Source organism: Apteryx rowi, unplaced genomic scaffold (assembly GCF_003343035.1).
Source record: "Apteryx rowi isolate R43461 unplaced genomic scaffold, aptRow1 scaffold_190, whole genome shotgun sequence".
Lineage (NCBI taxonomy): Eukaryota > Metazoa > Chordata > Aves > Apterygiformes > Apterygidae > Apteryx > Apteryx rowi.
The window spans coordinates 827,942-855,076 of record NW_020448197.1 but is presented as its reverse complement, the minus strand read 5'-3'; the positions used below and the strand labels follow the sequence as shown (position 1 = coordinate 855,076).

At 37.1% G+C, this 27,135-nt stretch overlaps 1 protein-coding gene across 1 annotated transcript; it reads left to right on the top strand.

Annotated features, from left to right (window-relative positions):
- Positions 1–2,242: 2,242 nt before the first annotated feature.
- On the top strand, positions 2,243–25,998 carry MACO1 (macoilin 1). Its single transcript, XM_026062432.1, has 11 exons — positions 2,243–2,250; positions 4,547–4,688; positions 5,392–5,518; positions 7,483–7,606; positions 9,881–10,059; positions 10,533–11,031; positions 20,070–20,228; positions 20,449–20,628; positions 21,449–21,569; positions 23,083–23,257; positions 24,380–25,998. Exons 1-11 carry the CDS (start codon positions 2,243–2,245, stop codon positions 24,580–24,582), a joined length of 1,917 nt encoding a protein of 638 aa, XP_025918217.1. The 3' UTR covers positions 24,583–25,998.
- The last annotated feature ends 1,137 nt before the right edge of the window (positions 25,999–27,135 follow it).

Genomic DNA, 27,135 nt, shown 5'->3' with positions numbered 1-27,135 from the left:
TGCCAGTTTTTATAGGGAAAGACCTGCCCTTCTTAAACCTTAGGCAGATCACTGAAGTCAGCTTTTTTTGATGTGTATCAGACCAGAAAATTACATGCCTAAAATTTAGGTTATCTCCCTGCAACCAGTTTAGGCATATGATCTTCTTCCTCCTGTACTGAGAACAAACTCTGTATTAAAATGTGTACCGTGGAATATATTTGAGCATTTCTACTATAAGGGCTACTCAGGTTAGAAAGCACTTCTGTCTAGTGAATATTATCTCTAAGTGAGGATACTGACACAGCAGCTATCAAAATGGGAGAAGTGTGTGGATGTGCCTAGAAAGATTAATGAATTTCAGAGGTTCATAGACAACTAATGGCTGGTGCTGGATTCTAAGGGAGAGTCGGCTGTCTGAGCGTGCTGGAGGGGAGGCGCAGTGGGGACGGTGACTAGATAACAACAGGAGAGCACTGAGGAGAAGAATAGTGTCTAGAAGGAATCAAGAGCTTGAAGAGTAAAGACGAAGTAAAAGTGACTAGTACGAAGCAGAGAAAGGGAGGAGGGCTACTGCTAAATTTTATTAGTAACTCCATTCATTTAATATTATTTGAACAGTCTGTCATATGAAGCAAGATAATAGGATAGTGGTTAGCCTGTCAAACAAGAGGTCTGTTAGCCTGTTTTTCTTTTGGGTTTAATTCTGGCTGGACCTCTTGCAGGTATAGCTAATTTAAGCATTCACTGAAGGGTGCATGTTCACTAAACATTTGTAAATTAACTTATAAACTGTGCATTAGACAATAGTACTTGTCAGGAACAGTAAATCTTGGTGTGCAGCATACCTGTATGGAATAAGGGAAATCAAGATCTGCATTCCTTTCTTCCTCCTACTAAGGATCATTGCCATCTGCAGACTGCAGTGTACTGCAAAGACAGCCGAGCTAGTGTTAATCTAGCTGTGTAACCGTAGCAGCGTGGAAGCTCAGCACAGTTGGTAAAACCTGTCCATTCTGAGCAGGGAGCTGATGTCAGTAGGTTGCTACCAATATCGATTTTAAAGCTAGGGCTGAGTGTTTAGCTATGCTAGGCTGCAGCCTCTGACATTGATGCAGTCCTCTGTATGCAGCCTTTAATGCTGAGGGGGGGAGTGTTGATGTCCAAAACCAACTGATGAAGTGTAGTCTGAGTGAATATCTTCTAAAATATTTTATTTAAGTGTGTGGGTATAAGTGTGGTCTTGTGCAGCTGAACGCATACGTAGAATATATTACACAACGGTAAACTACTGTTGAGGCCAGTGTAAGTAGATGAAGTCCTTTATAAAAGGAAATAACTTTCTTGTGTCTTAGTCTTATATTCAAGAAATTCTTAATTGCTTTTGAGTCATTCAGATGACTGAGAAGCAGGCTCTTTAATTTTGTTGTGAAAACCTTATTACATATTTTGAATTGTTACAATTCCACTTTAAAAGGTAAGAAAAGTCAGCATGGTATTCAGATTTGATATGAATTTAGTATTAGAAATTACTTTAATGTCTGTATTGCAAAACTCTTATTCAGCAAATGCTTTAGAGTAGCATTTTACAGTTGAAAAGCTTTAGTTCTGACAATTCTTGTTAAGAAAAATGTATCCTCTTTATGTATTTTAGTAGCAAAAAAGTACACAATAGCCATAACTTTAACCCAGGAAAAAGTGCCCACACAATATAACTRCTTTTCCAGCTAAACAGAGAATAATGATTGCCTCGATGCAATGCCTTTGTATGTTTTTATCAACTGTTAGAGCCACACGTGTGCAATTCAACGGCATGGTCAAAATGAACGTGGTTGTGACTACAGAACCCAGCGTCTGTTGCCGTTTATGCCTAGGTGTTCTCAGAGGTAGCTGAATGCAGCTGCTTCTTACAGATTTTCATTAAGGATTTAGAACTTAAGTAAAGAGAATATAGCAGCATATATGAGCATAAGTGACTAGGACAAATGTTGCCGTTTAGGTTTTTTTTTAATCCTTATTCTGTAGTTCATTGTTTCCTAAGAGTAGTTTTTGACTACATAGCTGAGGACATTACTGCCTTAATTTTTCAAGGTGGATGTGTCATTAATTTTGTTTCCATTAAAGATATTGTAGGAAGTTCTTAAGTTTATTTGAATATGTATTTTTTCAGTCCTATTATGTTAAACTGCAGATGCAGAATAGTGTTTTTCAGGGTCTACTATAAATGGAGAAAATGCTTTCAATCCAAAAGTGGGTGGGGGGAATGCAGAGGTGGGTTAACTGTAGGAATATTTGCTTACTTGTTTCTTAGATCACAGAACGTATTTTTAGTAAAGCCTTTCTTTAGTTCATAGTGATTTAAAGCATGTACTCATGCGAGTATATTAGTGAGCATTAATCACAGTGAGTACCTTTGCAAAAYTGGGCTTTTAGGGGAGGGTCTGATGACATACTGTAAGTTAGAGTAGCTAAGCAAAAACTCCTTTGTTGAGTGAAAACGTACGGTCCTGAAAGTCCATAAATGTAACTTTCACAGCACATCTGATTAACTGTGAGAGCCCAACCTTGACAGGAAATCAAAGTGGAGGGCTGGTGTTCTCCCAGTCTTGTGGTTTGGAAGCTGACCTGATGTTGCAAGTAATTTGAGTGATATTTCGCAAAAATCCAGTTGCGGATGTGTATCTTTCTGGCACTTTTTTCATTTTATATCGATCCCCAGGGTTATGAAGTGATGGCTCTGGAGCTTGAAGCAATCTGCTGTTGCATGCCTACTCAGCCGTATTGCATGCATCTCCAACCAGTGGCGTAGAGAATATTTTTAAAATTTCTGTAGTGGATAGAGAGTTTTATTTTTTTTTGTAATACCATATATGAAATAAGAACTTCACAGGTACAAACATACAAAATGAGAAAATCATTATTGTTTAACAGTTTGCAAGCGTTTTCTTGTGTTTGACAGACGATAAATAAATTGCTACTTCATCTGTGCGCTGTGATTTGTTCTATGACTGCCTAAGGTTTGAAACTTAAGCACTGTCACTTGAAGGATAACTGAAATACTTGCAGATTGGAGAGGTTTTGGACATAGAGAAGACTAGATCTAATTTAAGGGCTTCCTAATAGGAGACGCTTAGAATAGCTTTACATTATGCACAGAGCAAAAATATGTGTCATTGTTTAGTAGTAAAACCAATAAAAATAAACTTTAAAAGAATGTAATAATGACTTCTCTTTCTGTGATAATTTGCTTCATCATCTTGAGATAGGTACCTTGTGGCACCTCAATTAAACGGAGCAGTGTTCTATCTGATGGGAAGTAGAAAGCTTACTGCCTACCGTTGACTCTTAATAAATTTGATGAGTTGTAGTTCGATTGCTTATAAACCTTTGCTTGTTTGTAACACTCTTCATACAAGTTTTTTATTTTGTGTCTTTTATGAAGCTCTGAACAACTTTGCCAATAAGCCACATGTCTGTGAACAGTGCAGAAACTTGAGCCAGCCCTGCCTGGCTTTGTACGTACTAATTCTTGGCAACTTATCAGTAAACATCCCAGGGCAAAGTTCCACTGATGGTGCTGGCAGTATGATACAGGAGGAAAAAGAAGTTACTAATAGGAAAAACTGCCCTTAATTAAAAAACAAAAACAAACACCCTTGTTATATACAACAATACAGCGCAACAAGGTGGTTGCATTTTGGGGAATTGGAGCAACATACTAGATCTCCAGGTGCTGGGTTTTGGGACAAGAGGGTTTTTGCTTCCTCCTCTGCAACAAAACAGATTGATCTATTCTSTCAAGTGCTACTGTATCAATCAGTGATTATCTCAAAATATTTTAAGCTCTGTAGTCGAGAAGGATTGTCAGTGGTTCAAAATGCAGGACTAGGAATAAGGGACTGTGGCTTTGAAATAATCAGAAAAAAGAGTTAGACTGTCTGGCCTCAAATAACATGTGCCTCTGTTTTCCTATTATTTAAAATGGATGTATCTATTTTAAAATGGATATCTTCAAAAACAACTCCTTCACATCTCAGGATCAAACCACTCTTCCTTATTGCTGTAGTTGTAGGCTCAAAATATGTTTGGATTTATTGGTGTTGCGGTTTGTCTGTGTTTAAATAAATGTGGAAAATGACTGAATATCTGTAGCCTGTTTGTCAGGGGAATATAGAAATTTCTGAGCTCCAAATATGAGAATGTAAACCAGAAGAGAAGCATTTCAGCTGCGACAACATACCTGTTTGCAAAACTTCACTTGTAAAAATATGGTGCAGAGCTAAATGGAGATTGTCACTGAATGTCTTGTAAGAGCAGAAAGCTTTCTGTTTCTTTGACACTTAAAAAAAAAAAAAGGGGGGGGGGAATTGAATATAGTTAACTCCGTTAGACCAGTCCCAATTTTCATATAATAAAACTCCCTATTTTGTAAAATCATTTTGCATGAAACTTTCTTACCTACATTAGTTTTCTATACTTTTATTCCTGCATTAAAAAAAAGTTCATATGGTTTCCATGTCTCTATCAGAAATACAGACCTAATGCTACCTTTCTTTTTTCTTTGCAGTACCTTTCTGTATCTAAAGTTCCTAGTAGTGTGGGCACTAGTACTGTTGGCAGATTTTGTCCTGGAGTTCAGATTTGAATATCTGTGGCCATTCTGGCTCTTCATCAGGAGCGTTTACGATTCCTTCAGATACCAGGGTTTGGTATGTATAACCTAAAATCACCAGTCCTTTGTAGAAAAATCCTGCAATGTTTTATGGCATATAGCATCTTCTACAGCTAATTTAGTAGTTCTGCTGATCGTCTTCTCAAGAAGAGGAATTTTCAAGTGACTAGGTGGCTAATATGGGATCTTGGCTTAAGTTAGACTACCTATTTAATCTTTGGCAAATGGAAGTGAACTATATAGCTATCAAGTTTTTCACCATAGGCAAATAACACTTGAATTCCTGTGACTAGTGAATTAGTTTAGATCCCTAAATAAGAGAGTTATAAGAGTGTAATATGGATATGCTTGCCTGTTTTAAGTATTTACTACTCTTTCTGAAAGTAAATGACAGTGCTGATTTTTTTTTGTCCGAAGAAATAATATAGTTATGATAATACTACATCAGCAGTGTAAATGAAAGTCTTCAAAATAATAAGGGATAAATACAGCTGTTTTGAGACTCACTGGAAGAGTGGGCAGGGCCAAATATTCCTGAGTTGCACGCTTTCTCTCTTAATTGGATATGTCTGTACTTTGACTGGTTAGACTGCTCCATTTCTTTGTCCTGATAATAACTAACACTTAGCCTTTCTAACCTGAAATTGCTGTAGTGTCACCATTAATAAATAAAGTGGTATTATGTGCTGGAATAAACTGAAACACTCTTCTCTCTCCTCCCCTCCCCTCCTTTCTTTTAGGCCTTTTCAGTATTTTTTGTTTGTGTAGCGTTCACATCAAATATAATATGTCTGCTCTTCATACCAATACAATGGCTGTTTTTTGCTGCCAGCACGTATGTATGGGTACAGTATGTCTGGCACACAGGTAGGTCACTCTTCTTTAATTACAACTTACTGATTTGAATATATATCTTACAATTTTTAGTAATATGCAGAAACCCTCTTTTGTTTGTTGCATATGTTTTAAGGTACTTTGTTACAGATTAAATACAATGTTTTTATGCTATCCTTAGTATGCTGATTTGCACTTGATACATCTCTGAGTGAATCTTGTTGTAATCATAAAGGGTTAATTAATGGAACTGAAAGTGTATAAATAGGAATTCCAGGACACTAAAGAATATCTGCCTGACCTCAAAATACTCTGCAGCCATTCAAGAAATACTGAGTACATACAAAAAGTTTGGTGAAACAATGTTATGCTATTCCTTCTACTTGACTAACTTGTTAAAATTGGCTTATTATTGAAAGAGCAAAATACTATTATCGTATTTATAGTTTAAATATTTATTAGTAAAGTCTGTGTGCCAATTGATTCTGTTTCTGAGCACAAAGGCTGATAATATCAATTGTTTGTTACTAACTTGCTGCGGTTGCAGTAGTGGCTGCCCCAACAGTTTGAGACATGTATGGAAAATTCTTTTTTTTAATATGCTTAGAATTCTTTTTTTAAGTAAATCATATGGTTTGGGAGTTTTTGGCTGGGGATTGGGGTTTTTTGGTTTTTTAGTTTGTATGAGCTTTAAGACTTGACATGGGTTATACACTTGTCTTTCCTCGCTCAAAAATTTTAGCAATAAAACTTGAACATTTTTAAAGGTATTTTTCCCTACCCAGGTCCTTGGGATCTTGGGCTTTTGTAATATTTTGTGTTAGACTTGCAATCAGCTCATAAGAATTTGCAAGATAGCATGGATCATTTCTCAGCTTACTGGTAAAAGTAGTCATCTTTCTGACAATTAGTCATTTATAATAATGGCAATGTGGGAGCCAATGGAAGAGACTGTGAACCAGTTGCTGCTCAATTTAAAATATGTAAAAAATCTGGAGCTATTTTTATGACTCTATTAAGATGTTAAAGTATTGTCTGAAGTTGTTCCTCTCAGAGTTAATGTTTAGAAACCCAAAGCAAAAACCTGATGGGACAGTTCTAACTTTAGCTAGTGAGCTCTTTTAATATTTTAATTCACTACAACCTGGGGAACTCAGCTTTTTAAATGCTCATCTAAGTTGATGGGAACTTGCTCTTGACTTTTTTTTTTTGAGAAAGTTATGTCCTTTTTAGGTGGTATGTAGTCACAACTAGTTACAACTTTGCAGTTTATGATTTTTTTCTTCCCTTCCTTCCCAGTTCCTGTAAGCTGAGTGTTCCTGTTATAAGTTTCTCATTTATGCACAGGGAAACTATTCAGAAGACCACAGTATAACACCAGTTTTCCATTGACCAAGAGGATTAACACCTTACTTTTGTGTGGCCACTATTTTACATTCTCATCAGTAGTGTTAGAGAGAGAAATCCGTACAGCGTCCTGAATGTTCCCCTGTTGTAGAGTTTGTCAGAGACGGTTGTCTGCATTACTGTATATGGAGTAACTAGTTCTGTGCTTACTCATTTATGTTTTCTCAGCTGATTTGCTCACATCTGGCACTAATATATACCTAACTTGGAGAGAAAAAGGAGTCCAAGCTTACCACTTCTGATTCAAAGATCACAAGCTCTAACATTACCTCATCTTCTGCAGTCTCTTCCATTTGTGTTCCTTCTCTGTATAGGGTTTTGTGCCAAGTTATTTTGTTAGCTGTGCATCTGTTATTTTTCATTGGTGCCTTGCAAAAGCAAGATAATGAGAGAAAAGTTTAGAGCTGTTCTTAAATAGGACATCCTAGATACTTTATTCTGTAAAAACTCTTACAATTCCATACATGTCTGACTGAAAATTTCCTTTGACTTGTGGAATCTTTTAAAAATAACTTAAAAGTATCTGCTTCTTCTAATATATTACTCAGGCTTCTCTCTTTTTTTTTTTTTTCTTTCTCTTCTTTCAATAGAGAGGGGGGTGTGTTTACCAACAGTATCACTGTGGATACTTTTTGTTTATATTGAAGCAGCGATTAGATTTAAAGATTTAAAAAACTTCCATGTAGACCTTTGTCGTCCTTTTGCAGCACACTGGTAAGTAGATTTCCCCTCTTTCTTATTATCATTTATATCACCAGATAAATAAATATTTAGGGCTTTTTATTTTGGTTGAAGGTTTGGCTGGTTGGTTTTTCCCCCCACCCTGTCCCTACCTGACATTAAATATTCCATGCAAAATGTATGCTAAACAGTAACCAGGTGCAACCTTTCTGGAGATACAGTGCTTGTGAGCTGTAGGGAATTGAAGTTTTTGGAACATGGATATTCGTAGCATTTCTGGAAAGTTCTTTTCATCAACTTATAAATTCTTTATTTACATAATGACTGGATGGTAAAAGTAGCATAAAAATATTTTCACTAATAATTTGTGTTCTGTTAAGATGTTAATGGATGAAATTACTTTTCTCTTTTGAGGGGGAAAAAATAATCATTGCTTATAAAGATTTTCTTTTCTGTAACAAAGGACTCCTCTTCTTCCCCTCCAAAATAGAAGGATTCTCGTGACTGATTTCATAATTCGCTATAGGATGTGAAAAAGCTTCAGGTTGAAAACCATGATAGAAAAYGAAAGACGTTATAACACTACTTCTTTGGAAGTACTAAGAGTGAGTTCAGGCAAAAGACTTAACTACAAAATATCTGTATCTGGAAGAAATACACTTTTATTCAGCGAGTTTTGAGTGTAGCATGTGTTGATCAGGGTAGGTTTAAAATGGGTCCTGCTTTTCATGGAGTCATTTGGTCCAGTTCCCTGTGATACAGTCTTGAGTAAATTAGACATCTGTCACTTTATAGTGTCTACATTGTGTGATAGATCCCTTAAACACTAATTAAATTCTATAATAGATTACAAAAGCACTTAGGAGCTGTGAAGAAAGGTCTTTCTGCTGCTGAATCGGATACAAACATTTCAGCTTGTCATCAGAGTTTTAGAATTGTAGCTACAGCTGGCTTTGCGCAGTATGACAAAAGAAGCATTGGCAAAGATAATGTCAGATGCGTATGCAAATGATTCTTGCATTCTGGTAGCATATTTAGAACCCCAATTTGCACAGTGCTATCACTAAGCAAAGAATGAGAAGACTTTAATGGTTAATACAGTTTGCATCTGAGTTTTCCCCTGATCTAGGGTACCTTTAATGTTTAAAATGTAATTTCACTGTGCTTTCTTAAAATATTTGCCAAAAGTGCATTTATTTTTATAAAAGTACATTTGCCTGTTTATTGAGTATCCTTGTTAATAAATATACTAGCATGATTTACTAGCATTCTGTATCGCTGCAGTTGCCTCAAGGTAATATGAATACTTAAATTCTGCACAATGAAGGTGCTCTATGAGAAAGCTAATTCAAAAGTTCTGTTATGCTTCTGTCATGCCTGCCACCAAATGGAGCAGCTGAGTCCGGTTGGAAGCAAAATTCTGCATATCATATTTGTCAGAAAGATAAGTAGGAGAACTAAGTTTAGAAGTTGTTCACTTGCAGCTTCAAGGTCAGTCTTCTAAACCAGGAGTTTCCAAAGGCTGTTTGTCACCCACAAAATATGTCTTAATTGCACCATCCTCAACAGAGGCAACTGGTTATTGAGGCTGGAACTCCGGGGTCACTTCCAGCTGTGCCGGGTCTGGGCGAGGGCAGCGCGCTCTGGCTGACAGCTTTGGTCCCCCCCAGAAATGCAGCAGCCCTGAAGCTGCATGTTTCAGCTGCTTCTCCAACTCTTGTTCTTTAGTCTGTGCCTCAGTGAGAAGATGTTGCAGGGCCTGTTGCAGAGGCAGGATTTTGCAGAACCATTGTTTTTTCCCTGCTTTAAAGAGTGGTAGTGAAGAGAGATGCTCATAAGTTCTGAGGGGTGTGAAGAGAAGGGACTAAGGATCTGTTTCTCCTTTCGCTGTTCCAGATGGATTTTGTTACTCATCTCTCAGCTTAACGTCACAAATATTACATGGCTCTCCAGGAATAAAGCTTGGGGAACCTCTGTTGTAGTTGGCTGTTATCTCTTTAGAAGATGCATAATTCCTAGTCTGGTGCTTGTCTAAAAGCTGCCTTTGCTATGCATAGTGCAATTGCATTGTCAAAATCCTTTAATTTATGATACAGTTAATTGCTGTCTGTAATGAATTATAGCTGTARTTTTATCATGATAAAGAAATCCCTACGTTTTAAAACTGTAGAATGCAGCAAAAAACATCTTTTGTATCACTTTTTATGAAAACTTGTAAGCCAGATGTATTTACAGCTATACATTTTATTAGTTTTCTAATATGGTTACACTTTGGTTAATAAAGTTTTTTTTATTTTGTTTTCCTAGTATTGGCTACCCTGTTGTGACTTTGGGCTTTGGCTTTAAAAGTTACGTCAGCTACAAAATGCGTTTAAGAAAACAAAAAGAAGTGCAGAAAGAGAACGAATTCTACATGCAGCTTCTCCAGCAAGCTCTGCCCCCAGAACAGCAGATGCTACAAAGGCAAGAGAGGGAGGCAGAGGAAGGCAAGTTATCCTTATTACTTAATGTGTTTGCTGTCATCTGCAATTTAAAAAAAAAATAAAATGCCTGCTAAGGAAGAGCTTTACTAGTCTGTGTTGTTTTGGCTAAAGTATTGTGAGCTTTGGAACAGAGGAGCTGAAAATATTTTTATTTTGGGCATGGTTTAATATGACAGTAGTAATGAATTGCCTTCTCTGTTTAGTCTCATTAGCAACTGCATTAATGTAGTCAATTAGTGCTCTATGAAGACGTATTTATTACTAAATCCYTTGGTTACTGTGTCCTGCCTGTAATAAGAAAACTAGTCTTAAAATACCACATGACTTCTGATTTTTTTTTTTCCTAAATTAAGATATATTCTAATTATTATTGTTTTCTGTAGAAATGATTGATGCGTACTTACTGATTCTTCTTTGTATGTCACAGTATTGATTGATTTAATAAACTAAGTATTTTCTTATTTTTGGTATTGCAGCAGCCAAAGGATTATCTGATATGGATTCCTCAATACTTTTGCAGCACAATGGAGGCATTCCAGCCAATAAAAAATTATCTGCAACATTGCCAGAGCTAGAATATAGAGAAAAAGGGAAAGAAAAGGACAAGGATGCAAAGAAACACAACCTTGGAATAAATAACAATATTTTGCAACCTGTAGACTCTAAAATACAAGAAATTGAATACATGGAAAACCATATCAATAGTAAAAGATTAAATAATGATCTTGTAGGAAGTACAGAAAACCTCTTAAAAGAGGACTCATGCACTGCCTCATCCAAAAATTACAAAAACGTCAGTGGAGTTGTGAACTCCTCGCCTCGCAGTCACAGCGCAACTAATGGGAGCATCCCTTCCTCATCTACTAAAAATGAGAAAAAACAGAAGTGTGCTAGCAAGAGCCCAAGCACACATAAGGACTTAATGGAAAATTGTATTCCTAATAACCAGCTAAGCAAACCAGATGCATTGGTAAGGTAAGTTTGATATGAGCATTGTGCGACTGCCTCTCTTGATTTCGTTACATCAATTTTTTTTCTTAGAAAAATGCAACTTATGATCCCATAAAGAAAACAGAATGGTCTAGTGATGGGATAAGATAACTAGCAGCTGGGTCTTTTGGTTTCTAGTCCTGATTTTTTGCCTCTGGTATGCAACCTTGAGCAAGTTGCTTACTTTCTACCTCAGAATACAGTACTTACCTACCTCACAGGGGTGTTGTGAGGCCTAATAAATAGCTTTGACAATTATTTGATAGAAGACACGAGAAAAGTATGGAGTACTATTGCTGCTGAGCTCAGTGAATGTGTTCTTGACAAGCTCTTCCTTTGGGTGGTCTTTACAACTCCAGGGAATTCAGTAGGGCTTGATGGTGCCTGAAAAGTTTGGGGGTTGTTTGTTTGTTTGATTATTTATTTTCCTCTCTCTGAAATGTTTGGTTTTTGTTTTAATTCTCAATTTACAAAAATGGATGCAAGGTATCAGCTGCTACTTAACCCCTAATCAGAAGGATAGGTTCCTGCTTGCATACCTGCTACCTTGTTAGTTTAAGTACAAGTCATAGTTCACAAGGCAGCTAAATTAAATCCCTGTCAAGATTGGAAAGGTCACATCTTTGCATATGCTTATCTGAAYGTTAAATACAGATGTATTTATGAAAAGCAGCTAAGTACTTACAGCACTATCACAAGGGACACAGGATAGATGCTGCAAACTCTTGTAGCAAGTGGACTGGAGTGTTTCCTGTGCGTGCCCAAAGGATGAAATCATTCTGCAAGAGGATCTAGCACGAAAAGAATTGTTCATAGTCGCTGTGCCAGGTCTCCTGCTATTATAGGCACAATCTTGCGTAATCTTTAATAGTTTTTCAAATTCTAGTTAAAATCAGCTGGATTCTTGGACCTGCCATTCAGATGGTTTTAACAGGTTTTAATTTCTGACTTGATTTTATTTGCAAGCACTTGTTCATCTTTTTGGCTTAACCAAGACTTAAATATCTTTCCTCTCTGATGTCTTTACGCCATCTTCTGAAGTCTATTTATAGATAGCAATTGTATCCCCGGTATAGTATGACAATAGCATTTTCTGAAGAGTGCTTCAGGATAGCACTGGAGGTGTGTGTGGAAAATGGAATACAATCATCTCTGAAAATCCTATTTTCTACACTACCATAGCAGCTAACAGCAAAACTGAAATTTTGGGGGTATTGATGGTGATTTGTTTGCTTGTTTGTTTTTGTTTGTTCTTTTTTTTTTTTNTTTTTTTTTTAATACAGTTACCTATTCCAATGTCATTCCAGGGGATTGCTTTTCCCATCATAGTTCTAGGGTAATTAGGTAAAATTGTTTCAGAGCATGAGGCTCATCAGAACGGAGTAATCATTGCAGGTGTTTTCCTGTCATTCATGTTTTACCTTATTTTTTTTAATCGGATAACAATCCTAAGGCAGTTACTATCATAAGAAAGTAAAAATGCATTACTTATTGAGTCCTACTTCCAAATTATTAACAATGATCAGGAAGTTCTTYGCAAACTAATAGCAACTGGGGGTCTGCAGTTTTGAAATTGAAACATACTGAGGAAAAAAATGTGGGTGGTTTTGTTTTTTTTTGTAAAAGGGGAGGAGGGGGGATTAGATGACCACTATTACAGTTGTGTTTCAAGTGTAGCAAACTCTGTTTTGAAATTGGTATAGGTGAGTCAAAGAAACATGCTGTTACTGCATTTGCAGGGACATCTGGGGTTCAGTTCATCAGAACAAATTTTCCAAAAAAAAAAAAAAAGAGGCAAGAGTAGGCTAGTGTTAGAAGTCAACCTGTATAAAGGGACACCTTATCCCACCACGTACTAACTTTATAGCTTTCTCCTTTTAAAGAATGTCTCTCTGGCAGTTTTTAGTCTTTTAAGGATAGCACCTGCTGCAAACACTCTGTATGCTAAACATGAGTCCTGAGACAAACATTGTTGTCATTTGTTATCAAAACAAGTACGTGTAAGAAAATAGTGTGTAACTATTCAAAATGGGGATAGAGATAGGTCTACAACAAAACTGTTGCACAATTAAGTGTTTTCCTACCACTCCTAGCATCTGTCTCCCTTTTTCTCATGTACTGAACACTCATTGACCGTGTTTCAGCAAATCCTTGTTGCCTAACTTAAGTGGCAGATCAAGCTCACTTTCCTTGCAGTCCCTTTTGATAATTGGACTTTTGAATCTGGTCTGTCTCTGAGGATTTGTGCTATGTGAGTACAATTACTTCAATAAAAACATTATTTTCTCCTCTGACATACCTCTGGCAATTAAATATCCAGGCTAATTGATACCTAATGTCTGTAGAAGACTTGCATGAAGCAAATAAGAAACCAGCTAGTTAATCTCACCTGTGAATCAAATTCTGTCTAGACTAATAGGGTGCAGATGGCCCTTTCTCCAGCAAAGCTGCATCTAAATAATCTCATACAGGACTGCGCTTTTTTGTATGTTGCTAGTTTCAGATGGGCATCTCTGTTCTCTTTAGCTGACTTATTTGCTCGCTGGAGAAGAGAACGGATCAGTTTGCCATTGTTGCAGTTCTGCAGTTGAACATTGGGTTGTTCATAAGTCCTCAGAAAAGAGAAGGGAAGCGCTTCATAGGATGACCTGCCAGACCAAGAGTTTTGTTCCACGTAGCTCCGATAAGCAATCGGATTTAAACCTTGTGTGTTTTAGAAATCTCAATGCATAGATTAAAACCTATATGCTATTTCTCAGATGTAGGAAGCCTTGTTCTTCAGAGCTTAGATCAGGTGGTCGTTGTAATTGTACAGCTGGGAGGTTTCTAATACAGAAATTAGTGTGTAATAAACTAGGATGCACCCTTACAGAATCCTAGCTCCTCTAATTCTCTGGGTAGACGGCTAATGTACTCTGAGCGCTGTTATGCRACATCGCCTTCCTCTGCTCTGAAAGTGAATTAAGCCACTTCACTCTGTTGTTTGTTGCGAGTTTGTACRTGGTGTGTGGGTGCGATGTAGCTGTTGTGCTGTAAATTCATGTAGCTGCTTATTGTGCACTGATTTCCCCGTGCAGGCAGGCCACGAGCACTTAAAACACTAACTTCCTGCGTGTTGCTGCTCACACTGTTTCTTATAAATGTAGATAATTGAAATCATTCATGAAGTCTTGCTTCTATTCTGACTGAGTACATAACTCCTACACCAAAAGATTTGCGTTTCTAAATGCGCACACCAAAACAGCTGTTTCGGAAAGCATRAACTTATCTGACAAACTGGATGGGATGGAATGCATTTAAACTTCATATTTACTTTCTTTACTTGTCATTTATGCTGTCTCTGGGTTGCAAAACACTTGTTCATTGTCTTCTCTACTTCCAGTGCTATTAGTCATCCCCATTATTACACTTTGAGGCTGCACTGAGGCTGCACTCTGAAAAGGGCAGTGTGAAGTCCTGTCTCTTCCAGATCTGATCTGCTCAGCCTCCAAATAAAGATGCTTTTTATAACTTCTTGTCCAGCAGATTCACTGTAGGATGTCAAAGCCAAGCTGCTTTCCTTTTGTGTTCACAAATGATTTCCCTGAGCTGACTAACCAGTATTAAATGTAAAGTATGCCTTATGACTGCTAGAGACTAAGGATTAACAGCGGTTATTTGAGACAATTAAAGATTGGGGTTTTTTTGAGAACAAAGCAGTCTTMTGTGCTTGTTAACTTTTTTTCTTAAATAGTTATGTAACACATTATATCTAAAAGGGTACTGCTACATAATTTAAGAGTAATATTATATAAACTTAATTGAAGAAAGGATTTTTTTTTTTCTTTTTATTCTGCCTGGTAAATGGTTAGTACATGTGTGTTTAGGTAGTATTTCAGAAGTATCTTTAAATACTTAGCTTTTCTGAGGTGAAAGGAAAACACTGCCCGTGAAATGCATTTTGACAGTCTTTACTATTTTTAACTATCCTTGTGTGTTTAGTTTTCTGGAGAGGAAGTTGCTGATCCCCATTTCTGTGCATTTCAGTCAATATGTTTTGTTATTGCCGTCCTGATAGCTAGAGAAGAGGGATGCAAGAGGCTCTGTCCCTGCTGATGAGCCTTGAAACGATCTCTATACCTTGGGTTTTTGTTAGTTTGTTCCTACAGGTGGAACCAGTAGCTGCTTGGGATGGATGCTGAGTTGGGCTCTGTTTGTTTGTCAAGCGCTTAATCATGGCATCTCAGCTGTCAGGCAAACTGCTCATTTCCCAACCTCACATAATTGGGCCACTGGAGTCATAAATTTGGTATCGTTTTAATGTTGCTCACCAGGAGCTACCAGAGCAAGTTAACTCCTTGTTATTGTTTCACTGTCAGCTCTGAAATGCAGCAGGTTTTGTTCATGTTTTAGGGACCTGATGTATGAAACAAGCCCAAGCTGTAATCATAGCAGAAATTTTCCTTCTTTGTATTATGTATTATATAGCAATAATCATGTCCTGCTTCCAGCTATTTGTACCCTAAAAAAAAAAAAAAAAAAAAAAGCTGGCAGTGCAGCTTGGCAAAACTGTTTGTATCCACAGAAATCTTGCCTTTTGGCACACAAGGTGTTGAAACAAGCTGTCGTATGTACTAATTATTCTCACAGACAGCTTTGATTTCTTCCGGCAATTGGAATAAGGAAAATATCTGTGGAACAAGGGATAGTCTACCACACCTTACTTTTGCTTTCCTAAAACTTGATGTTACCTGCAGAGAGAGATTGGAAGGTTTTAATGTAAACTTCTGCCCATCTGACACTAATTATTTCCACCTTCTGTGGTATCACTAATGTACTAAGAGTGACTGTTTCTCCTTCAGATTGTTAGCTTCCTAACTTATTTTAGATAGTAAGGAGTATTTTTTTGCAGAAAACTCCTGCTGTGGTATTTAAGGCTATAGCAGAGACTACAGCATAATGAAAAGGAGTAATTGAAATCTGGTGAAATGTTACTTTAAAAATAATTTCTGAACAAGCTCGTCAATTTATCAATAGATAAATTTCCTATGGTTTTGTCCRCCGCTGACTTGAAAGAGATTATTTTTCTCTGTATTAATTCTGTTCTGGCCCTTTTGGAATTGCACTACAGTAGTTGATCATGCACTGTATGTAGTTTGATCATGTCTCAAATATGTAATTGTATCTTTGGACTGTTTATCTTTAGGTTAGATCATCAGTACCGATAGGAGGGGTTGTTTCATAAAAGAATACTCTCCACAGCTTTCGCAAGTTCCTAACTTTCATTACAAAACTTTTAACTACATGGTGATCTGAACAATTCGGATGTGTGTAAGCTTTTCTTACACAGAAGTATTGCAATCTTTTGATTAGAGTAAGTGGAACATGTTGGGTTGTCACTCTTTCATACCTGAGCCTACTGCGAGCTCGCCTGGTAAATTGGAGTCTTTGCCCTTTAATGGATACAAAGAGAATGTAGTTCCCACTTTACACACGCCATTTTTAATGTGACTTAGTGTCARTCACTAAGATTCTAGTGTTAAATAAGTGAATATGGCATACAGAACACTTCATGTCCTACRTGAGGATAGGAGTTTGTAATCTAATTTAATTCTAAAACGTGCTGCTGGTGCAAGATTTTTGCATTGTCCATTGGAGCTCTGCTACTTGCATGTTTATATAGGAACGTTTTGGGACCGACCCAACTGAAAGTTCGTTAGGCTCTTTAGATTTTTTTTGGAGGGTCAGTAGTTATGTTTCTGTCTTTGCTGGATTTGTTTCTGCTTGCAGAGAAGCAGTTTCTAAGAACAGGGAACTCCTCACTGCAAAGTGTAGTAAATTTAAGGGGCTGCAGGCTAACAGCATCATCTGCTCATAAACAGGAATATCCTATTGGTACATAGCCTATTTGGATATGTTTTAGTAGTGTGGGTAGGAAGATTTGCTGATCTTCCATAGACAACTGAAGCACCCAGAGTTTCATCAGTGTTTTTAAGTTTAATCTTGACTTTGATTTACGGTGAAAGACTTACTGAATGGCAGATAGCTCTGTTTCCTGCAAGTATTACTGCAGATCCCCTGTGGTCCTTCAGAGTAAAAGGAAGAATATTTTAGGCTTGAAGCATGCTTTAAAAGTTAAGATCCTTAAATCTCTAGCTATTAAAGAAAAAAAAAAAAAAAAAAAGTTCAGAAAAGGACAGCCTCCTGAAACACCGAGCGATGGTGAGGACCCCATGAGGCTTTGGCTGTGTGTTCAGGCAGGATCTGTTTGAGTTGTGTGTCATAAGTTTATAATACTTCCTGCTTCTCACAAAWTTCATGTACACAGCCCTGGTTGGACATTTTTACCTCTGTTGAGTATAAAAAGGAAGGTTGCAGCTCACAGCCTCCAATATTTCCTCCTGGCTGGGAAAGTAAGCATCTTTCGTTATTGTGGCTTATTCCTTTCTTCTGCTCGCAGTCATGTGYGCTCTACGGATCACGCAGGCTTCAGCTTTCTCCATGGCGCCGTCGGAACCAGCCCCGTGAGCGCTGCTGGTACAGAGCTTTCGTTGAAAGCAGCAGGAATGCCACGAACCAGATGGCTTAAGAAGTTGGAACTAATGCCAACGCTCTGTTGCCAAAAATGCTAATTCAGCTTGTCTTGTGCCAGCACCTCTGATTTGTTTGGGCTTTACCTGATCAGAGCTTCTCTTTTTTTTTGAATTAATAAATACCCAAAATAAAGCACAGTATCTCTTATTGGAGCAAGCTTGGCATAGTCTCAGGTATAGAGAGAAGACTGTTCTGCTGCTTTAAGCTGTCTTATTTTCACAATTATCACTTTATTGTAGAGAGGTATATTGAAATTATTTATGTAGACTTGTCAATGTAAAGTGTATGTGATTTATTATGTGCACAGTCTCTTCCTTTACGTTTTCCTACCAGCCATTCTTAAGGTTTATAAAAACCTACATTAAGACCAGTCAACTATTAGCATACAGTAGTCTGTTAATGCTTTCTAAGCATCTTTCATTCTTTGATTAATAAGTTTGCTTTTTCCAAAATATTTGGTTACTGCTTACTGGAAAATGAAATTGAACTGTTATATTGTCACCTAGCCACTGTTCAGTTCTGTCACGGAGCRTAGTGAGAAGAACATACCTAGTATTATCTGCTGGTGTTTTTTCCATTTTTGTTTTGAATGCAACCATTACATGGTCAAATGACCTTTGGTTAGGTTTGCAAACCCTTTTCTTCCCCCAAAAGGGTACAAGGGGTTGAAATGATTTGCCGTCTTCAATATGAAATGTGTATTTCCTAAGTACTGTTATTTGTCTACTAGGTACAAGAATTAAATGGCRTTTTTACAAATACATTTGGCCACAATTTATACTATATTAAAATAAATTCATCTTACCAATAGAGCAGTTCAAATACAACTAGGAAGACAGTTTAGCACAGCTGTAGAAAGTGGGATCTGAGCATTTGAATGGCACTTGTATGAGTGTATGGTAGACCACGCACCTTGTGGGCTGTTTCTTGCTGTTAATTTACCCGGCAGACCCCTTTGGCTCAGTTCCAGCTTCTTTGTGGACGTGCTTTTATGAAATAAAGTAGCATGTACATGAGTACATACRCGACTAGGTTTCATGATTCCATGTTTAACCTCTTCATTCACTCACTCACTCACTCGCTCACTCAGAATGTTCTTACGCCTTGTGTCACTACATTTCATACCAGCGTTTTAGGTTGAGATTTTCCTACATTTAAGTCCAGAAGAGTTAAGTGCCTCATTATGAGGACGAATAGCTATTTTCTTTAATCTGCAGTACTGAATGTCAATAAGATTAGTTCACTCTTGTTTTCTTTTTGGCCTTTGTGACTATTTTCCCCCAAATCTTGATGTTCAGCTTTTGTTAATTTTATATGGAACCTTAGGAAATAAAGAAACATCTTTAACTACTTTTTGAATACTTAAAAACTTGTAAATCAATAACTGATTGAGCAAATGAGAATTGCATGTGAATGACTGAGAGTCATATTTGCTTTCATATAAATGAGTATATAACACAGTGCTTATAAAAGATGATTGACTTATTCACTTATGGTGTGTTTTGAAACTATGGGGAAAAAATGAAGATGAGCTGCATGTCTCTCTTTAGAAACTTGTGTTTTACTTTAATCAATTTTGGTTGAAAATGTTTTAATTAATAAGCTTGCCTGAGTCTTCAAGAACTTTTTAAGGCTATAATTAAGTGTATAGCAGATGGTATCTGTTTAGGAGAAATTAAAACTAAATTTCCTGACTCATCAACTGTGAATGACTTAATATGCACTGTTCATTCAACATGCAGATCATATACTTCAAGGAAAAAAAAACATTTAGGTGAGAATTCAGCAGTGTGCTCTATAGCTTACCTATTACTAACAAATTCAACTCTGAATTTGTTGAGAAAGGTAAAATTGGTTCATATGTGCACCTGTCAGTGTTTGCAACTTCTCAGGCTTATCTGTTTCGTTTCTGCTTCAAGAGGAAAAAATATGATTCCATAGGATTTGTATTACAACTCTGCAGTACTTGGAGGAAAACAAAATGCCCCTGGGAGATTGTAAAGTGTTGTGTAGCTATACATATATAGCTATATATTTATAGTTATGAGGGGTGTGTGTGTGTGTGTGTGTGTGTGTTTGTTTTCCTTCAAAATAAACATCAGAATAATACTCTGTGCCTGACGGTGTATGACTTGTGTCTTGACAGTGGGCTGTGCGGAACATTGTCAAAGCAGACGCTTACTGTTGTTCACCGCACACCTATGACACCAGCGGTTTATAGAAGAATAGAATAGAAGATCCTTGCTGAAAAGTTAGATCACGTAACATAGGAAGGAATGCCGGTGTGGTATGTGAAAGAGGGCAAGGCTAGACAGGGATTATAAATATTAAAAGAGCAGATGGTATGATGTTTATTCTGTATTTATTTTTATAGAAAAATATTGAACCTTTGGGTAATTGGGAATAGAGTTGAAAAGAAATTGTCTTTTAAAATGCTGCTTCTTTTTTAGATTGGAACAAGATATTAAAAAGTTAAAGGCTGACCTGCAAGCAAGCAGGCAGATCGAACAGGAGCTACGTAGCCAGATCAGTTCTCTGACTAACACAGAACGGGGAATTCGGTCTGAAATAGGACAGCTCCGGCAAGAAAATGAACTGCTTCAGAACAAGTATGTATTTCTACAAAACTGCGTAATTTAGTTAGTAACAATTGTAGTCTGGTAAAGGGAAATACTGTGTCAAGATTCTACAAAGTTTGAGGCRTGTGCCTGCAGATCCGGCCAGACCCGTTTGGGACCAATACAGTGACAGCAATCTATTTAGTTTGTTTTGTTTTGTTTTTTTAAATGGTCAAGTCCTCTGTTAAAACCTGTACCTGTTACTTTCCAGATTACACAATGCTGTACAAATGAAACAAAAGGACAAACAAATGATCAGCCAGTTGGAGAAGAAACTAAAGGCAGAGCAAGAAGCACGAGCCTTTGTAGAAAAACAATTAATGGAAGAAAAGAAAAGAAAGAAATTGGAAGAAGCAACTGCTGCACGTGCTGTTGCATTTGCTGCTACAAGGTACTTGGTTCTACCCCAAAAGCAAGCTCTACTCCTGAAATGTAGCCGTTGCCACTAAAACTCATTCTGGTTTTTTTGTTGTTGTTTTTTGCTTTTTCCCCCCCTTCTCTGCATAAAGGAGCAGTCTGTATATGATATGTATTGCAGTACGGAACCTTAGTTTATGCAGGTTTATTTGTGTCTGAGCAGTGGGAGATCTCTTTCCATGAAGTTGAGTCTCAGTGCTCATATACATTAAATTTACAGGGTGATGACTATGTTCTGTATTATCTGCCGTTCATTGATTGTACTAGCACAGAGATGCTGTACCATGTATGGGTGCTCCAGTTAAAAAGAGGAACATCCCCTTTCAGGGGAGCTCTGAATTGAGGTTTCGTACAGTGACCTTGGCCAAAATACCATCTTTACCTCACATCTCAAAAGTATTCTGCTCTGACCACCAACTACCAGGGCTCAGCACAGTAGTGTTTCAGCAGCACTGTAGGTGTATAGTTGGAAAACCTTTCAAGATGAAAGCATGGCATGAGTGTAGATGGCTTTAATCTGCAGTGCTCCAAGTGTCTAAAGATAATTATTTCTGCTTTTCTGTTCTCCCTATTTCATGAATATTCCAAATTTCCTAATACTGAGGCATAGCATTGGGTAACTTTTTGCAGCTTTTGGTATTGCTGCCATAAGGTAAATTCTTTTCCTGAAAAGAACAAAGTTAGCTTCCTCTTTTATCCTTCAATATTTATATTAATTTTCATGATATAAACAATTCAGGATTGACAGCCTCATTCTTATTTCACCTTCTTTTCTTTTAATATTTCTTTTGYAGGGGAGAATGTACTGAAACTTTACGGAATCGCATCCGAGAGCTGGAGACAGAGTGCAAGAAGYTAACAATTGACATAAAGCTGAAAGAAGATCAGATGCGAGAACTAGAAATGAAAGTGCAGGTAATGAGAAAGCACCAAGGGCTTGGACTGGCATCGCAATGAGTGCTTGCAACCCTCTGAAATTGGTGGATCTACATAAGAGGCAATCAACACCTTCAAGAATTGGGCTGTTCAGATGTTTGTCTTGCATCAGGCTTTGTAAGAATGTGGGTATGAGAAAGGCTAATAGTCTCAGCTCCCCACCACTTATTTAATGACTACTAATTTTTTATAAAGTAATGGTCTGGATAAACTGAGGAGAATATAATCCCCTCAATTACCTTTTTTCTTATGTAAGAAGCTTGTTGCCAGTCTGCATCCATATAAATTTTACTGTTAAGAACAAGATTGCTTTCTCAACATTTTACTCACTGGCCAGATGTATTTTTTTGGTGAAAGTGCTTGAGTATTGAAAGTACGTTGTGGTAGATTTTCCACAGACGCCCTGTCTGGTGTATTTGAGGTTAAAAGCTTAAATGTGTGAGTTGAAGTTGACTTTATTCCTTTAAAATGTCTATTCCTAAAGATGTACTCAGACTGTCAACTGAGAATTTGCATGTTAGTTCCTTAGCTTTGAGAATACATACACTTTTTAAGTCTTCTGGTTTTTTAGAGGCTCTTTAAAATCCACCTTATGTTACTGTGAACTTGTTTTCAAATAACATATGCAACCTTGCCGTTCCTGGATTTACCAGACCCATGAAAACTAGTTCAGTTTATCCGCTGAGAATGTGTACCTTTCAATATAACTACAGCCATCCGTAATCAAGCTTTTTTGTTATAATTTTTACACTGTTAGAAAAGCTATTTTTGTTATAGGTATTAGTATTTCCTCCACAATCTTATTGTTTCTTGATTTAAAACTATAGAACTGTTTTTTCTTATAGTATTTCTCTTTTTGTTAGTCAGCTGAAATGGTAGTACATACATCCCAACCACAATGTGACTTTGTCTTCTATGTACAAAATATTCACCCCCTCCTTTTCTCTGTTTTACATTTCTAGATTTGCAGCACAGTCAGGTTCAGTGTGGGAAGTATTCTGGGATAAAGAAATCCCTCTCATCAAACAATTGTAATAGCTTAAAATGCAGTGTTTATTTTGTATCACTTTAAACTGTCTAGCGAAAGATCAGTCCCCAGTATAGCCGTTTTGCTTGTGGGAAGTGTTTTTGTGTGCCAGAGCTGTGCCAAATGAGCACTGTACAGCTTCTTAGATGGCACTTGGAAGTGACGAGGAGGATCTTTAGAAGGAGGGTCTCCAATGATACCGATGATAGAGAGCTGAGAAGCAGAGCAAATATATTTGCTCACTGCACTGTAATTATACTTTGTACAATATGGMTTTAATCACTTGTATGATGGTCATGTATAATTACTGGCAGTAATATTACAGTGTCCTTAATTAACCATCATTTTAATTTTACAGCATTAATACCAGGCCCAGTGGCATGCTGTGGGGAAAGGGAAAGACTTCTCAGTATATCTCATGTGTAAAGTCTATGTGAATAACATTTGTCCTAATTACTCCTACAGGAACTGCGGAAGTACAAGGAAAATGAGAAGGATACGGAGGTGTTAATGTCAGCACTTTCAGCCATGCAGGATAAAACACAGCACTTAGAGAATAGCCTGAGTGCAGAGACAAGAATCAAGCTGGATCTGTTCTCTGCATTAGGAGATGCAAAACGGCAGCTTGAGATTGCCCAAGGTAATGTGCGGTAGTTTAATTCAACTGGTGGTACTGACTGAAAYGGTGGAATATGACATAAAGAATACCCTGCCTTTTAACGTACGTGGCAGTGGGTTACAGCCTCAACTCACCAAAGCATTTCAGGTTTCGGTGGGATTTTTTGTCCTTTGTGAATGTGAGCCTAAACACTTCCGCTGATCAGCCTGATTTCCCCAAGTTATTGATCTGAAGACAATATACCCACATCTTGATATTTAACTGAATTTATGATGATGATCTGCATTTTTACAAGCTGTTACCCTAAAGCTGGAGAGCTTTTTTTGAAAAAAGAGTTAGAATATGTAATAAGAGTTGCCATATTTTAAGCCCCTGTCCTTGAGTCGTAATCATAATAGCATTATGATACCCCTGAAGTAATTAAAAATATAAAAAACCCTTGTTTTAAACCTCAAATTGGTGAGGTAAGGAGCTGATGCTGCTGTCCCTGTTGAGCTGCTGTTGCAGCCACCAGAGGGAGCATTAAGCCAGGATAAAATCATGCCCAGACTGTCCTTTATTCAGCTGTGCAAACCATGAAGCAGAATTAAATAACTTATTGACTTAGTGTCTGTTTAACTTCCTTGTAGAAGTTTGCTTGGTTGCAGGAAACTTTGATTAGAGAAAGAATTTTTATTTTGTTTTAATTTTATTGGAATTTCTCTTTACCTAGTTTCGTAGATTATGATGATGATTTTGTAAGTGTACGCAAAGGGGATTTAGAAAACCAATGAGAATAGGRCAGCTTTAAAAAATAAGTAACACATTTAGTAAGCAAACACTTGTGCTCCTGCAAGGTGCTTGTAAAATGTGAACTGAAAAGTGCAGAAAAAAATTGAGCTGTAAAAATAATCTTTTGGTACAGTGCAGCTGTGAATTCAAACAGTGCAAAATCTAATAGAAGTGGTATGTGTAGTTGGTAACTAGAGGTAATTAAACACAGTTCATCAGCGTAAACGGGAAGTTGGTGGATTGCGCTGTTACTGGTGTCTTAGAAAGCTGAAACTCTTCTGGGTGTTTCACTTCAACAGTTCTGATCACTGGGCAATTGGTGGAGGGTGAAAACATGCCACTGGTTTTAAGTGTTGCTATTTGCTGTTTCAGGGCAAATCATTCAAAAAGATCAGGAAATCAAGGACCTAAAACAGAAGATAGCAGAAGTTATGGCAGTAATGCCCAGCATAACATACACTGCAGCCACCAGCACTCTGAGTCCTGTTTCCCCACATTACTCTTCCAAATTTGTGGAGACCAGCCCTTCTGGACTTGATCCCAATGCCTCTGTTTATCAGCCCTTGAAGAAATGAATGCCAATTTTCTTTTTGCCCAGTAATTTTGTCATGCTGAAGGCATCACACAGGAGTGTCTCTTGCAGTCAAGATGAAATTGTATTGTGTGAGACTGTATTCGTTGTCATTTAAAACAGGAAAAAAGAACATCTGGATTGACTAGAACTTCCCATCGGTTTTTCTTGTAAATTTTTAGAAAACCTCACAGAACTTTGCAATTTATTTTCCTTGGCCAATGCATTAAAAACAATTCTTGGTTTTCAAGTAGCCAATTTTGCCTTTTTATGTACTCTTGCATGGTTTCCTCTTGAAAAATACAGGGCTTTGCTTGATTTTGAACCCTTTCTTTTCTTTTTCTTTTTTTTTTTTTTTAATCAAGTTGAATTTGCAAATCTGAGTTATTAAGAAATAGTGAGGAAAAACTTTTAGTTTTTAGAATGAAAGGGTTAAATAATCTAACAAAGCTTTGATTTATAGATGTATTAAATACAAATATGTGATGTTGCAGAAGATAATTTGGTTACCCCTCAAAGGACCAAACAAATTTCAGGGGCGTTGTTTAAGGGAAAGAATAAGTAAGAGAATAGATGATGATGTGACGGTGGTTGTTGTGTGAAATATTTATATTCCCATTGGTGTTTTTAGTCATTGAGAATTGCTAACAGTCTTGTTCACAGTGCCTTGGGAAAAGACATTTCAAGAGGAAACTTGATAGTTTAAACTATTTTTCCCCCTTCACTGTCATCTAGCTTATATATCAAGCTCATTACAGAGTCTACTGCAAATTGTACATGGTAATTTGGATGTTCATTATAAACCAAGGTTACATCTTATGTTTATTTTGATATAAACTCAGCAGTGTTCTGTAACTTGCCTTGATTATACTGCATCGTGGAAGGCACAATATTAATACAGGAAGCGTTATTGTGAAGGCGGAACTGTGCAATGTACTGTATACAAGAGACTGTAAAGCTGGCTAATAAAAGCTGCAGTTCTGGGTTTTTTATTTTATTCAACTGTGATTTACATTTTATATCACCTTGTGTTTGACAGCTTAAATGGAGCTGAATATTTTTCAGCAAGCGTGCCAAGGAGTTTTTAAAGAGTTTTAAAAGAAACTCGTAAAYTGCACAAAGGTTTAAGTTAAAATGTATATTATACATTGATAGAAAGTGTTTGCACTGGCAACTTCTGAAGTGTTTAAGATTTTGGGGGGAGGGGGGGATTGAAAGGGTGGGATGCAAAATTGTATTGAAAACTAGCAGAGTTAAAACCCAACATTATGATTTTGCAAACATGCAGTGGACTCTGAAAGGACAAGGTGGTTCTTAAAAGAAAAAAATTTTTTTTTAAGTTTCATATTAATTGGCACGTATGTCTCATTTAAAAAAAATGAAGTAGGACACGCAATTCAATAAAAGTATTAAAGATTCATCATTTTAATCACAGATATTCTTTTGGGATAAAACTTCTAGCTTTAGCCAGGTGTGCATGTTGCTGTCATTTGCATTTTTGAATCATCTTGTGTAATTGTCACCATAAAAGTGTTACTCAGAAATGTCATAGGTTTTTCATCTTTGTGCAAAACATGAAATACTGTCACTGACTTTTTGTGTTGAGGTTCCCCCATTTTGCTGCCTACTTCGGCACTATTTTCGTTAAATACTTGGTCTTGGCTGCATTCTTTTTTCTGTGGGGTTTACAAAGAATAAACATTTTCTTGCAGATTAAAAAAAAATTTTTTTTGCCTTTTTAACGGACCTGATTTAGCCTGGTGTAAGGAATACATTTTGTGTATTTGTTATTTTATTTGTTATCTTTTTGTATGTATTCTCTCTGTTATTCCAGGTAAGTCTTCCCTTTTGCAGCAGAACTTCACTTTTGTGAAACAGAAGGAAGAACAGATGCTTCTTTGATTCAGTGTACAAACTTAACAAGTAACCCCATCTGTGAGCTTAAAAAAAAAAAAAAGTATAATTTCTTGAGAATCGCAACAGTATGTCCTTAAGTTTAGCCTCTGTTCCTTTGTTCCTTTCCAGCCCTTCTCTTTACTGCAAAGGCAAAGCCAAGATGGACACTTTGGAGATTTTAGCATTGTCCTTATCTAGGCAAAAAGAAAGAACTACTTGTCCCTGGTTTTCAATACATCTGCTTAATTCTCTTAGCCTCTCCAGCTTCTTCTATAAAATATTTTCGTTGTCAATTCTGCGTCTGTATTTGTCTTCTTCATGGTAAGTGAGCTGTCTTGTGCATCTGGCTTTGGCTACTGCCATAGCTGGTCCTAACCTGGATGTTCTTCTCTGCCTACTTCTGCTTCTGCTCGGACCCTCAGCAGTTAGGCCTCCAGGTAAAATGTTTCAGGTGCCAAGAAATTCCAACCTCAATTACTCTATAACAAAAGGAAAATTTGAAAATATAGCATGGATAAGTTTGCAATTTTAACAAATTGCACTGCAGCACAGCAGCAGCTGTGTTCTCTAGAAAAGGTGAAACTGTTTGCAGGCACCAGTCCTCTCTGCAGGATAAGTGATGCAAATGGAATGAGATAATTTAAGCATTCATAACTTGCAC